The 13,524-nt window shown below is 44.5% G+C and overlaps 1 protein-coding gene across 1 annotated transcript in view; it reads left to right on the top strand.

The window, feature by feature from the left end:
- Window positions 1–11,142, top strand: part of ptprz1a (protein tyrosine phosphatase receptor type Z1a) — a 106,115-nt gene extending 94,973 nt beyond the window's left edge. Inside the window, exons 20-31 of the mRNA XM_083917164.1 lie at window positions 2,395–2,529; window positions 3,597–3,731; window positions 5,158–5,321; window positions 5,426–5,561; window positions 6,047–6,193; window positions 6,308–6,401; window positions 6,561–6,634; window positions 6,748–6,879; window positions 7,273–7,449; window positions 8,845–8,987; window positions 9,063–9,198; window positions 10,189–11,142. Of these exons, the coding sequence (XP_083773290.1) occupies window positions 2,395–2,529; window positions 3,597–3,731; window positions 5,158–5,321; window positions 5,426–5,561; window positions 6,047–6,193; window positions 6,308–6,401; window positions 6,561–6,634; window positions 6,748–6,879; window positions 7,273–7,449; window positions 8,845–8,987; window positions 9,063–9,198; window positions 10,189–10,329 (1,614 nt within the window). The 3' untranslated portion in view covers window positions 10,330–11,142. The remainder of the gene's footprint in view (window positions 1–2,394; window positions 2,530–3,596; window positions 3,732–5,157; window positions 5,322–5,425; window positions 5,562–6,046; window positions 6,194–6,307; window positions 6,402–6,560; window positions 6,635–6,747; window positions 6,880–7,272; window positions 7,450–8,844; window positions 8,988–9,062; window positions 9,199–10,188) is intronic.
- Window positions 11,143–13,524: the final 2,382 nt, after the last annotated feature.

Consider the following 13,524-nt stretch of genomic DNA (forward strand, 5'->3'; position numbering starts at 1 on the left):
ACTGTCGAGATGCTGTTGAGCAAGGCACTGAACCCCCAACTGCTCGGGTCGCTGCGCCATAGGCAGTCCCCTCGCTCTGACAGCTCTCCATTAATTGCATGTATATAGGTCTTGTTTGTGTGTGTGTGTGTGTGTGTGTGTGTGTGTGTGTGTGTGTGTGTGTGTGTGTGTGTGTGTGTGTCCTGCATTTCCCTTGCGGTATAAATAAAACTAATTCTTCTTCTTCATCTTTAACCCCGCGCCTCGTTTCTATCAGAACCGTGACTTATCTTCTCTTTATCCTCACGGGCGCTTTCCCCTCGGACCCCCCTGAAGTCGGCGCCCCGTCCCTCTGTAACTCTAAACCCATTCACGACACGTGCTGTTGTCGGCGGGGACCCGGGAGGCTCCGCATTATGCTTATCGCAGCGCTGTCAAAATCTCATTTCCAGGTTCTTGTTGTCTCATGAAAGGCAGAGAGGCAACACACACAACACCCCCCCCCCCCTGTGACTGTCACGGCCTTCTGGAGAGTCGACGCGCGGGTTACAAACGTGTTAAAAGCCCGTCGAGGATCTCTCCAGCTCGCACTTTTGTCTGCGTCTCCGCGTACGGAGGCAACTTGACGCTGTCACTCATGTGAAGGTTACCCGACTGTTGAAGTGAGTGATTGAATGCTGCCCGCCGCGGAGCAAAAGTGGCACTTTTTGTCCCTTTGAGGAGCTCGTTTTTGTGCCGTTTCTCTTTCAAACAAACAAGTTTTGTATTCACGTTTTAGTTTGACTGCCCAAAAAAACGCATTGTGCGAAACCTTGAGCTCCAACAAAACCTATTGAATATATTCACTCGCCCGTAAAAACGTTTAAAAAGTGCAGGATTCAGAGTGTTCGAAATCCAGTCAGTCATAGTAACATCATGAGGGGTCAAAAGGTCCACTTAAAGCTGCATTCTCTCTAATGTCCACTTAAAGCTGCATTCTCTCTAATGTCCAGCAGGAGGAGACTCCACTTAAAGCTGCATTCTCTCTAATGTCCAGCAGGAGGAGACTCCACTTAAAGCTGCATTCTCTCTAATGTCCAGCAGGAGGAGACTCCACTTAAAGCTGCATTCTCTCTAATGTCCAGCAGGAGGAGACTCCACTTAAAGCTGCATTCTCTCTAATGTCCAGCAGGAGGAGACTCCACTTAAAGCTGCATTCTCTCTAATGTCCAGCAGGAGGAGACTCCACTTAAAGCTGCATTCTCTCTAATGTCCAGCAGGAGGAGACTCCACTTAAAGCTGCATTCTCTCTAATGTCCAGCAGGGGGAGACTCCACTTAAAGCTGCATTCTCTCTAATGTCCAGCAGGAGGAGACTCCACTTAAAGCTGCATTCTCTCTAATGTCCAGCAGGGGGAGACTCCACTTAAAGCTGCATTCTCTCTAATGTCCAGCAGGAGGAGACTCCACTTAAAGCTGCATTCTCTCTAATGTCCAGCAGGGGGAGACTCCACTTAAAGCTGCATTCTCTCTAATGTCCAGCAGGAGGAGACTCCACTTAAAGCTGCATTCTCTCTAATGTCCAGCAGGGGGAGACTCCTCAAGACTCCTCAACTTAAAGCTCCATGTTCACCCATTCAAACACACAATGAACCCAGACGGCAGTGGTGCAAATGTGCTCATCAACAGCTGATCTAACCATTCCCACACGACCTTCGGAAGCAATTTGGATTCAGTATCTTGACCAGGGTTCACTTCGACTTGCACACTGGAGGAGCCGCCGATCCTCGACTAGCGGACAACCCTCTTAACCTCCTGGGGACTGACGCGTCGCTACCACGACCCCGCATGCACAAGATATACAAAGCGGAGACTCTCTGTAGTGCTAAAGAGGTCTAAGAACTTTAACCAAAAACCAACTCGTTAGATTTGGAGCTGCTCTAACTCCTTGAGATCAAAACTTTTATCCTTGGTGAGTTTAATTTGATTTGTCGATTCATTCACACACGAGAGAGCTGCCGTTTGTGGCCCGTGACCTTGCGTTTCGCTCCCTTAATTGTCATATTTTTTAAAAAAAAGAGTCGTCACAGCGACTTTGACTGCGGAGCACTTGAGCGTTTTGATTTTCAAGAGCAGGGAGCTTCAAGTGGACTCCGCGGAAAGTTCTGTGTGCTGCAAAAACAACCGACTGAACGCGACTTTAAGCCGTGAAAGAGATCGAACGCGTGAAAGCCGTGCGTGTGCGTTTGAAATAATGTGAGGGTGTGATGAGGTTGCAGCTTTGACAGCGTTCACTTTCTACTTCAAGTGCTTCTTCTCCTTCCCTTGGTACGTTCTTCATCGTCGGATGATGTGCAGTAACGTCGGTGTGACCCTCTTTGACCTGACGATGGCGCTACAGGTAAAGTGCTAATGTGTCGTCTTTGTGTTTCCTCAGGGTTTTAAGAAGCCGCGGGCGTACATCGCCGCTCAGGGCCCCCTGAGGTCGAGCACCGAGGACTTCTGGAGGATGATTTGGGAGCAGAACGTCCTCGTCATCGTGATGATCACCAACCTGGTGGAGAAAGGACGAGTGAGTGAACACGTCGCAGTCGCACCGACTCCACTGTCACTTCTGCTTGTGGTGAAACGTTCCTTTTATCGCGGTTTACTATGAAACAACGATTACGCTCAGAGCTGCAGCGCTTCACGACATCTACGGCCACTCCGCAATCAGCTCAAGTTATTTTGAGATTATATTATTATTATTATATTTAATTTAATTTATGCAGAAACATTTATGAGTTAAAAAACAAACTGAATCAAACACATTTAAACTCTTTTTTAATCTAAATTTTGTTTAATTTAATGTATAAATTAATTTAATGTATAAATTAATTTAATGAATAAATTAATTGAATGTATAAATTAATTTATAAATTAATATAATGTATAAATAAATATAATGTATGAATTAATTTATAAATTAATAAAATGTATACATTAATAAAATGTATAAATTAATTGAATGTTTAAATTAATATAATGTATAAATTAATATAATGTATTTATAAATATAATATATAAATAAATATAATGAATAAATTAATATAATGTAATGTTTTTAATGTAAATGTATAAGAGTAAAGAATAAGACGTCGGATAAATATGCTGAAATTAATTCATATGTTGTTATAAAGTAAGATAAGTGCTGATTAATATATTATAAATAATAACCAATTTAAATATTGTAAAATAATTAAATACTACTAATTATGGAGAAGGGATGAGATTGAATAAATTATATAATTATATATAATTAAACTTCCTTTTCTATTATATGTTTTTAATTAATTAATGGTCAGTTTGTTTTTGATCTTTTACTAAAATAATGTTTGTGTGTGTTTATATTTATTTTTTTCTGCCTGCAATGGTAAGATAATTTTGCTTTATTATTATTATAATTATCATTATATTATATTGTTTTTTTCTATTTTAATTGTATTTACATAAACATTTCAATCAATACTCAGAATATTAAAAATATATATATATATTAATTTGACATTTTACTGCTGTCAGGTGTGGGTTTTGCGGAGTTTCTGTCATTTTTATTCATCATAATTCATAATGATAATGTCGTGTTTCCTGTCTCCTCAGAGGAAGTGTGATCAGTACTGGCCGACGGAGGTGCAGGAGGAGTACGGCAGCTTCCTGGTGACGGTGAAGAGCAGCAGAGCGCTCGCCTACTACACCCAGAGGACCTTCAGCGTCAGGAACACCCACGCCAAGAAGGTCACACCGTCAGCCGCTCACAGTGTCCGTTAGCAGTGTGACAGAAATGCTGTAACCCATGAGCTGAGCGCACAATCCTAGTATCCGCAGTCGTAATGTGGTAATACAGGACATCTCATTTTCTCACACAAGATAGAAACGCTAGGGTTCGATAACAGGAAATGAAAACACGTCCAGAGAAAAGCGTCAGAAATGTAACTCAGTCGCACGACAGGAACTTCGTGTAAGAGCAAATTCACCGTTTGTAGACTCTCTACAGTGATTGTGTCACCAATTAGCCGCGGTGAAGGTAGTTTTTGTTTCTTGCCGGTGCTATCATATTGACCCAAAGTGCACGCACACTGAAAAGTACGTTAAATTATTTATTATAGTCTACTTATCAAGCATTCACCATTAACTCTAGTACTTTTTTATCACACCAGTGTCACTCTTTCATCCCCCGTTTTAGATTTTGATTTTAAATTAAATTGCAAAAACATAATTTCTACAACACAATCCATTTTGGACATTGGACACAGAACAGTGGAGTAAGTGCGTGCATTCTTAGTTTGGGTGTTCTCAGTTTTTATTTGGGAGACTTTGCAACTAACATCCGTCTGCTTAAACACTTTGATTACCAGCTGCGCACGTTGGAGAGGAGGGTTAAGACGTACGCGCGCTATCCCGCTCACTGTCTGTCGAGTGACGCGCTGCAGGAAGGTGCAGACACGATTCAGAGACAGTTCAGAGCGACTTATATGCAATGCATACTTACATAGGGTACTTGTACGCACACAGGGTACTTGTCCTCACACGGGGTACCTGTACTCAGATAGGGTACCTGTTCTCACATGGGGTACTCGTACTCACACGGGGTAAATGTACCCACACGGGGTACTTGTACGCATATAGGGTACCTGTTCTCACATGGGGTACTTGTCCTCACACTGGGTAATTGTACTCACACGGGGTACTTGTCCTCACACGGTGTACCTGTACTCATATAGGGTACCTGTTCTCACATGGGGTACTCGTACTCACACTGGGTAATTGTACTCACATGGGGTACTTGTCCTCACACGGTGTACCTGTACTCATATAGGGTACCTGTTCTCACATGGGGTACTTGTCCTCACACGGGGTACCTGTACTTGTATAGGGTACCTGTTCTCACATGGGGTACTTGTCCTCACACGGGGTACCTGTACTCATATAGGGTACCTGTTCTCACACCGGGTACTTGTAGACACTCAGGGTACTTGAACGCACATAGGGTACTTGTACTCACGTAGGGTACTTTCACTCACGTAGGGTACTTGTACGCACATGGGGTACTTGTACTCACATAGGGTACTTTTACTCACATAGGGTACTTTTACTCACATAGGGTACCTTGTCCCTGTTGGAAGTTTTATTTTAACCACTTCCTGTTTGCTTCCACCTGCAGGGCTCCCAGAAGGGGCGGGTCAACGAGCGGACCGTGACTCAGTACCATTACACCCAGTGGCCCGACATGGGCGTCCCGGAGTTCGCTCTGCCGCTGCTCAGCTTCGTCCGCAAGTCGTCCAAAGCCAGGGGGGACGACATGGGGCCGATGGTGGTGCACTGCAGGTGAGATCTGATCAAACAATGACAGGAGATGAGTTTTTATCCTCACGTGAGTAAATCCTGGATTCATCTGGTTCTTCTTCTTCTTCTTCCTCGTTACCGTGCAGCGCTGGCGTGGGCCGGACGGGCACCTACGTGGTCCTGGACAGCATGTTGAAGCAGATGAGAGACGAAAGCGCTGTCAACATCACGGGCTTCCTCAAACACATCCGCACACAGAGGAACTACCTGGTTCAGACAGAGGTCAGAGGTCAACGCTGTCTGTGTGTCTGTCAGCACACATTTGTACTGTTCTTCAGACATGAATGTCACATTTCAACGGGGGTGTAGTTTGAACACAGGAAGTCTTTCAAAGCTCAAGACTATTTAATTTCGGCTGCTCTAACCACTGTTCCACCGGCTGCCCCTTGATAAAATTTTGTATAAATATTAAGAGGATGGTGCTCACTGACGTTTCCTCTTGCGCTAGCATGAGGTTCACATTTGTGGCTTTTAGTAAAATCCTCAACAATTATCGGATGGATTAACCAGAAATCCCATCTGCCTCAGTTGTATTTTGTGTTAAGTGCCAACAAGATAAACAACATTGTCGACGTGAGCATGTTAGCATGCTGATGTTAGCATTTAGCTTAAAGCAGCACTGTACCGACGAAACTCACCGAGCTGCTAGCATAAAACACGTCGCCAGCAGAGACTAATCTCAGCCCTTTCCGTCTCCTTCTCTGCAGGAACAATATGTTTTCATCCATGATGCCTTGGTGGAAGCCATCTTGTCCGGAGAGACGGAGGTGGTAGCGGCTCAGCTGCACAGGTACGTGGACGAGCTGCTGATCCCGGGGCCTGCTGGGAGGACGCGCCTGGACAAACAGTTCAAGGTGAGCGGCTCGGCTAACTGTTCGCGGGGGATTTATTAAGATAAAATCTCTGTCACAGAGAAGCAGAACGCTTCAGTGCAGCCGTTTCAGTCTTAACAAATGTTTTTCCCGCAGCTGGTGTGTCACTCCGGAGTGAAGCAGTGCGACTACTCTGCAGCGCTGCAGGACTGCAACCGCGGCAAGAACCGGAGCTGCTCTGTGGTTCCTGGTGAGTAGGACCTGGTTATAATTTAGGAGCTGCAGCACCTTTAGTTGCTGTTAATGTTAAATGTTTGATTTGCCCCTTCAGCTACAGCTCACTGACGTTAGGTGAGGCTGTGAAAGGCCACTGCTGCATGAAAATGAACTCTTCTGTCTGACTTTGCAGTTGAGCGGTCGCGTGTGCGCCTGTCTACGGCAGCGGGAGAAACGTCGGACTACATCAACGCGTCCTACATCACAGTAAGAACGAACTTTACATCCTCCACAGTCAGACAAGAAGATGGAAATCAGTTTAATGAGGTTAGCCGACTGTTGGGCATCGTTGATACTAAACCCTGGTTCTGTTCCTGCAGGGCTACAGGCAGAGCAGCGAGTTCATCCTTACCCAGAATCCTTTGCCGGGCACCATAAAGGACTTCTGGACGATGATATGGGACCACAACGCTCAGGTCATCGTGTCACTGCCGGGCTCGCAGTCAGGCGAAGTGAGGATATTGTTTGTCTTTGTTGTCTGCGTCTGTTTTAATTTTTCTGTTTACATTATTAGGTAAACATTTTTTAGGATTATGCATTTTTTGTTTCAGAGAATTAAATGTTCAAAGGAATATCATCTCATGTCTGTGTGTTAAATACAGTGCCAGTGTCAGGGACCTCTTAGCTTAGCTTAGCTTAGCATAAAGACAATTAGCCAGTCAGTTAGCATTTCCCCCCCTGCAGTATTTATGCTAAGCTAGGCTAACCACAGCCAAACAGGACACAGGTGCCATTATTATTATTAATGATTTAATTGAAAAGGTGATTTTTACAATAAAGGAAAAACCCAAAAAGGTGCTTGTTGGATCGGAGTGTGATGTACCTTCTGCTTCCTGTGTTGATAGATGGAGGAGGTGGAGGCCGAGGCCGAGGCCGAGGCGGAGCCGTGTGTTGTCTGGCCCCTTAAAGGGCAGCCAATCAGCTACGAGATGTTCACTGTCACTCAGAGGAGTGAGAATCACATCTGCCTCACCAACGAGGACATGGTGGTGGTCCAGGAGTACGTCCTGGAGGCTACACAGGTCAGTCTGAGCTGGAACAAGACGGCTCCACTTACACCACCAAATCATTAAAACAGGGGATGGTCAGGTCACTGTAAAACACGCTCACTGACTTACTTCTGGATTAAACTGCAGGTTAAACAACAGTTAAGTGTCGTACGACAGTTAGACTTAAGGCCACAGAAATCACAGACTTAAAAGCAATAGCTGCACAATGTACTGCATTCATAGTTTGTAGTAGGCAGTCACGGAAGCAGCCTATGACAATTTCAATACATATATATATATAGCATGTCAAAAAAAGTCACAGTATAGCATATCTAAAAAAAGTCATACCATGTGGAAAAAGTAGAAAAGAGTCATTGTTGTGGCCGGTTCGAAACTTTTGTTTGTAACCTTATCACGTTAGAGGGGACCGCTCCCTTGATTCGCACATCTCCATCCACTTCAATAGACACTAACTCTGTCTTCGTTTATGTTAATTTATTTACACAAAGCACGATGCTCGGTGAGGTGAGGTCGAAAACGGTGCCGATCCCCCTGTTCCACATCCTAACACTGGCTCAGTTCCTCTTTATTCCTTGGCTCAGTGTCCAAGCCACTTACCTCTAGCAGCTGATCTTCATCCAACGAATCTACGATATAACTGAAATCATAGATTCTAAGGGCGCACTCACACTGTCCTTCCGCACCGGGCCCAAACAGGTTTTGCAGGTAAAGTCTAGTTCGTTTGACCAGTGTGAGTGCAACCGCTCCGCACCTAGCTGCGGTACGCTTGCCGTCCACGGCCCGTTTGAGAGAGGTGGGCTTTTGTAAAGCACGTTTGCACGTGTACGAGCACGAGCGTGCGCACGTGTACGAGCACGAGCACGAGGCCTACGCTGGCTCTCGCGCCATTTATGTGCGCCTGTTGGGACATAGACAAAAAAAAAAAAAAACGGACCATGCGCGGACATTTAACAACAACAACAATGGCGGTGAAAGGTTCACGTTGGTGTGATGCGGAGGTGGAGTGTTTACTGCAGATTTGGTCGATGAAAAGATTCAAAAACAGTCGACAAGACGCACAAAAACTCTGAGGTCTACGGAAAGATCTGGAAACAAAGCCACGCATCGCCATGACGTCATCAATGCGTGTGACGTGTTACGGCGTGATGACGTATAGGCAGCAAGAAGCATTCTCCGAGGCCCAGGTAGTGTGAGTACAAACGGGCCTGGAGGGGGGGGACAAGGACCCTAAAGCACGGGGCACGGTGCGGAAGGACAGTGTGCGTGCGCCCTAACTAACATAAAATATGGCTCTAACACTTCTAGTATAGCATGTTGAATAAAAGTCAGTATAGTATATTGAAAAAAGTAGGAAACTCACTGATTTGTTGTGACAGACGTCTGCTCTCTGGTTCCTCATCTCGACAGGACGACTACGTTCTGGAGGTAAAACACTTCCTCGCCCCCCGCTGGCTGAACCCAGACGGTCCCATCAGCACCACCTTCGAGCTCCTCAACCTGGTGAAAGACGAGAGCAGCACCAAGGATGGGCCCACAGTCGTCCACGATGAGTAAGACGCGGTCAACCATGAGCCGGTAGCACATTCGTTTTTCTGCTCTGACTGACCGTGTTCTTGTTTTCCCAGTGTGGGCGGAGTCACGGCAGGAACGTTCTGCGCTCTGTCGTCTCTGACTCGTCAGCTGGAAGCAGAAGGGTCGGTCGACGTCTTCCAAGTGGCCAAGATGACAAACCTCATGAGACCGGGAATCTTCAGCGACATGGTAAGGCTTTCTGTCTCACCATACGCCGACGACACTGTACTGTTCCTCAGGTGTTATCTTCATAGTTTAACAGTAACAACATCGCAAATAGCTTAGATCTGGGAACAGGATGATAACTACACAAAAAAGAACTCTTCTGTTCCCACATCTTCACTGTTAACTTGTCGGATACCAAGTTATTAATTCTGATTAAAGTTATGGACAAAAGTATGAAAATAACACTCAAGTTGTAATTTTAAATTAAATGTGAATCACAGACAGTGATCCAATTAAAGTGAAATTACTGTACTTTATCATGTTTTGTCCTGGCCTCATTTAAACAGTACACAGAAAATTCATATTAACTATTATTATTATTATTATTATTATTAATAATGAGAACAAAAACAGTTGAGGGAAGCTGACTGAGTTTGAAGTTGGAAGGCTGCATAATATTGGATGCAAAATGGCTAAAAACAATGTTTAAAAGGCATTTACGGTGATCATGGTATAGTTATTATAATATTTTCACTGTTGCTTAAATATGCACATGTCAGCTGATGATGCAAACATCTATTTTTAGTCATTTTGCATCTTTTTGTGGTGGTTTTGCATCTATTTTTAGTCATTTTGCATCTTTTTGTGGTGGTTTTGCATCTATTTTTTAGTCATTTTGCATCTTTTGTGGTGGTTTTGCATCTATTTTTAGTCATTTTGCATCTTTTTGTGGTGGTTTTGCATCTATTTTTAGTCATTTTGCATCTTTTTGTGGTGGTTTTGCATCTATTTTTAGTCATTTTGCATCTTTTTGTGGTGGTTTGCATCTATTTTTTGTCATTTTGCATCTTTGCACGCATACATCACTGCAGTTCAGTGATGAAGGAATAACGTTTAAATAAAAAGAAATGCTTGAGAAACCATCAACCTGTAAAGTATCATGTTACAAAACCAATTCTGTAATACTGAAAGACCCCTAAATATAATAATTTGTTGCCTGCCACTGTTTTGCAGGAGCAGTACCAGTTCCTGTACCGAGCCATGCTGAGTCTCATCAGGACACAAGAAGACGAGCAGACCCTCCAATCCTCCGACAACGGCACCATCGTGGTGGGAACCGCCAGCACCGCGGAGAGCCTCGAATCCCTGGTGTAACAGGCGACGCAAAGAACTCCTGCTTAACTTTGACAAACAAGCAAACAGCATCTGGTCTTTTCCTCTTCACACTACCAACAGAACTTCTCCTGACGCCAGAGTCAAAGCTACAAATACTAAATAATAAAAACAACCCGTCGTTCAGGAGCGCGCCGTAGTTGGAGGCTCGCGTTCCTTCTTCACGTCTTGGATCTGGACTCCCTACACTTTTGTAATTGTGTGCCTTTTTGTATTTTTCACCCCGTACTTTTAACTTTGATACAAGCCGTAGACTTTTAACTGTCTGGTGTTTTAACGCTCAACTAACAAACTCTTCCTAAAATAAACCTTTGTATTTATTGGCACGGAGCCAAATGGGGGAATAAAAAGGGAAACCCGCGTCTTTTTACATCAGATGAGATATTTTGTTAGCGTCTCTTTTCTAGATCTCCTGCACTGAACTCCTTTCTGTACATACCATCGCAAACGCTAGCGCCGACGTGCTATTGACGTCAAATATGAAATAAGGGCCTGGAATAATAAAAAAATCATAATAATCTAATGTAAATAATATTATAGCGATCAACTCGATGGACCAAATTTCTATTTATACTTTTAGATTTTTATATTTTACCATTTTTAGCAGCATTCAAAGGTTACGCTTTAATTCTCATCGCTTAGTTGGAGGAATTTAATGCTTTTTATATTCTGGATTTTGTAACAGACTAAATGTGATGCATGGGGTACTGACATGTTTTTGGTTGTTGTTTTTTTTAGCTGGACATGAAACACTGCTGGATTTTTAGCTCTAGGGGATTAAATAAGTGAAAGAACACCAAACAAAGAGCCTGTTGGACTGTTTTCTTACTGTGCGCACGACTAAAACACACGTTAACCAACAAAAAGATGAGTGACAATGTCGTAAAGGCAGTTAAACGTCACAGGGTTTAAGCAGAATCCTCAAATTATCGTCCACTCAGTAAAAGCACCAAAGTTTCCTTTCAGCGCAAAATCATCCCATGGTCTTTTTTTAGCACTTACAAACATCAAATAAGCCATCAAGAGTTTGTTTCATGTAACAGTTAACATGTTAACAGAGAAATCCAGGAGAGCCGCTAACAGCCGGACGTGGCTAACAGTGATTAGGTCGGGGCAGCACGGTGAAGGCATTCAAAGGTCTTTTTTAACCACTAATGCTGCTGAAAATAACAGCAAACCTCTGCAGCAGCATGAGAAGAGTCCCTACACACAAAACAAAGCAGCAACAGCGTAGTTAGTGAAGCCAGAGTTTATTAAAAGAGTGTTTTAAAGACTTACCTACTGGCCCCTGTACCAGCTCCTCTCATAGTAAAGTCCATTACAGTGGATTACCAAAGTCAATCCCAAAGGAAGGAGCCCATTGGTGCTTTGTTGTGTGTGTAGGGACTCTTCTCATGCTGCTGCAGAGGTTTGCTGTTATTTTCAGCAGCATTAGTGGTTAAAAAAGACCTTTGAATGCCTTCACCGTACTGCCCCGAGCTAATCACTGTTAGCCACGTCCGGCTGTTAGCGACGCTCCCAGATTCCTCTGTTTATAGTCATGAAAAAAACTTTCTCGATGGCTTATTTGATGTATGCAAGTGCTGAAAAAAGACCATGGGGTGACTTTACGCTTTACACAGCTGGCTCTCTGACTGTGAACTGAACATGTGTTGATCCGTACACACACCTCAGTCTGCAGCAGGCCCGAGGACGCAAACGTTTGACATATCTGCTACACGACACTAGCTAACCAAATTAAATGGTCTTTGTGATCCTCTCTCCTCCATTTTATTTTAAAGTGACCAAGCTGCCTGTTAAATTTGTATATTTCCGTGTACAACAGCGTGGCAGTGTCCGGGTTTACACTGACCCCATCTGTAAGAATTAGGGTTCAACCTGTGGGGACCATGAACATCCACAGCCGGTGACACATCGGGAGAAGGGTTAGGGGGTCGCCCGGGGAGAAAGCGTCTCACTCTTCCATGTATGTGTTTACTGAGAGTGACGTTCAGCTGCAGCAGCACGGGGCCTCAGCTCCTGAACCCGGCAGACGACGGGGGGTCAAAGGTCACGGCGACGAGACAAAAGATGGAGCAAACGTCTCTGCGAGCCCGACGGAGAGAGGTGTTAAGGAAACAAACACAGCACCAGAGGAAATGAAGACGCGGTCTGATGAGAACAGCGCGAGTGCTGTCAGACCTGTGGATTATGTGTTTTCCCTTTATGGAGTCATACGGTAATCCCCGCACTGAACCGGTTATTCCAATTGATTTCCCAATGTGTTAATCCGGACTAAGACTCTGCAAGAAACGCGTCTTTTCAGGAGCGAAAAATAGGTCAAGTGTCCAGACGTCGTCTTGACCGCCCGTGCATCCACACCGTCATTTGCATTTTTGACTTTTCATAATTACACATGCCCAATTATCCCCTGCTTGGTGGCCTAGTTTGCATGGCTGCCTCCAAACGGAGTGGAAGCAAAACACGCTGATTGTCTTTTTGTGTGTGTGTGTGTGTGTGTGTGTGTGTGTGTGTGTGTGTGTGTGTCGGGGGGGAGACGAGCTGCAGGCCGAGGAACCGAGAAGACGTCAGACCCAAACCCAGACGTCAGAGTCTGAAGTCTGGGTTCTGTTCGTCTAAAGTTGAGACGGAGAGTCCGTTACACTTGAAGTGATCTGAAAATGTGCTCAATCACAAGGGAACGTTCTCTATTTTAAACATGCATTCACACTTTGAAGCACAACAGGGCCGACTGTGACTCAGTGGAAGAGTGGATCGTCCTCCATACAAGAGATTGGTGGTTCGATCCCCACCTCCCCCCAGTCCACATGTTGAAGTGTCCTTGGGCAAGACTCTGAACCCTGAATTGCTCCCCGTGCTGCTCATGGGTGTGTGAATGTGTGTGTGAACGGGTGAATGTGACAAACACTGTGAAAGCGCTTTGAGTAGTCAGAAGACTAGAGAGGTGCTTTATAAGTACAAGTGTATTTACCACAAGTGTTATTAGCAGAATGCACTAAAGTAGAGGTGTACATGTGTTCTTGTTGGTTAGAAATTCAACTTAAACAACAGATATGAAAACTGGAGTTGAGTTCATTTATCTCAGAAATGTATTTTTAGCCTTTCAGGGCGCCCTCCCACTGTCCTTCTGCACCGTGCCCCGTGCTTTAGGGTCCTTGTCCCCCCCTTCAGGCCCGT

The sequence above is a fragment of the Echiichthys vipera genome, assembly GCF_963691815.1.
Source record: "Echiichthys vipera genome assembly, chromosome: 7".
NCBI classification, from domain to species: Eukaryota; Metazoa; Chordata; class Actinopteri; order Perciformes; family Trachinidae; genus Echiichthys; species Echiichthys vipera.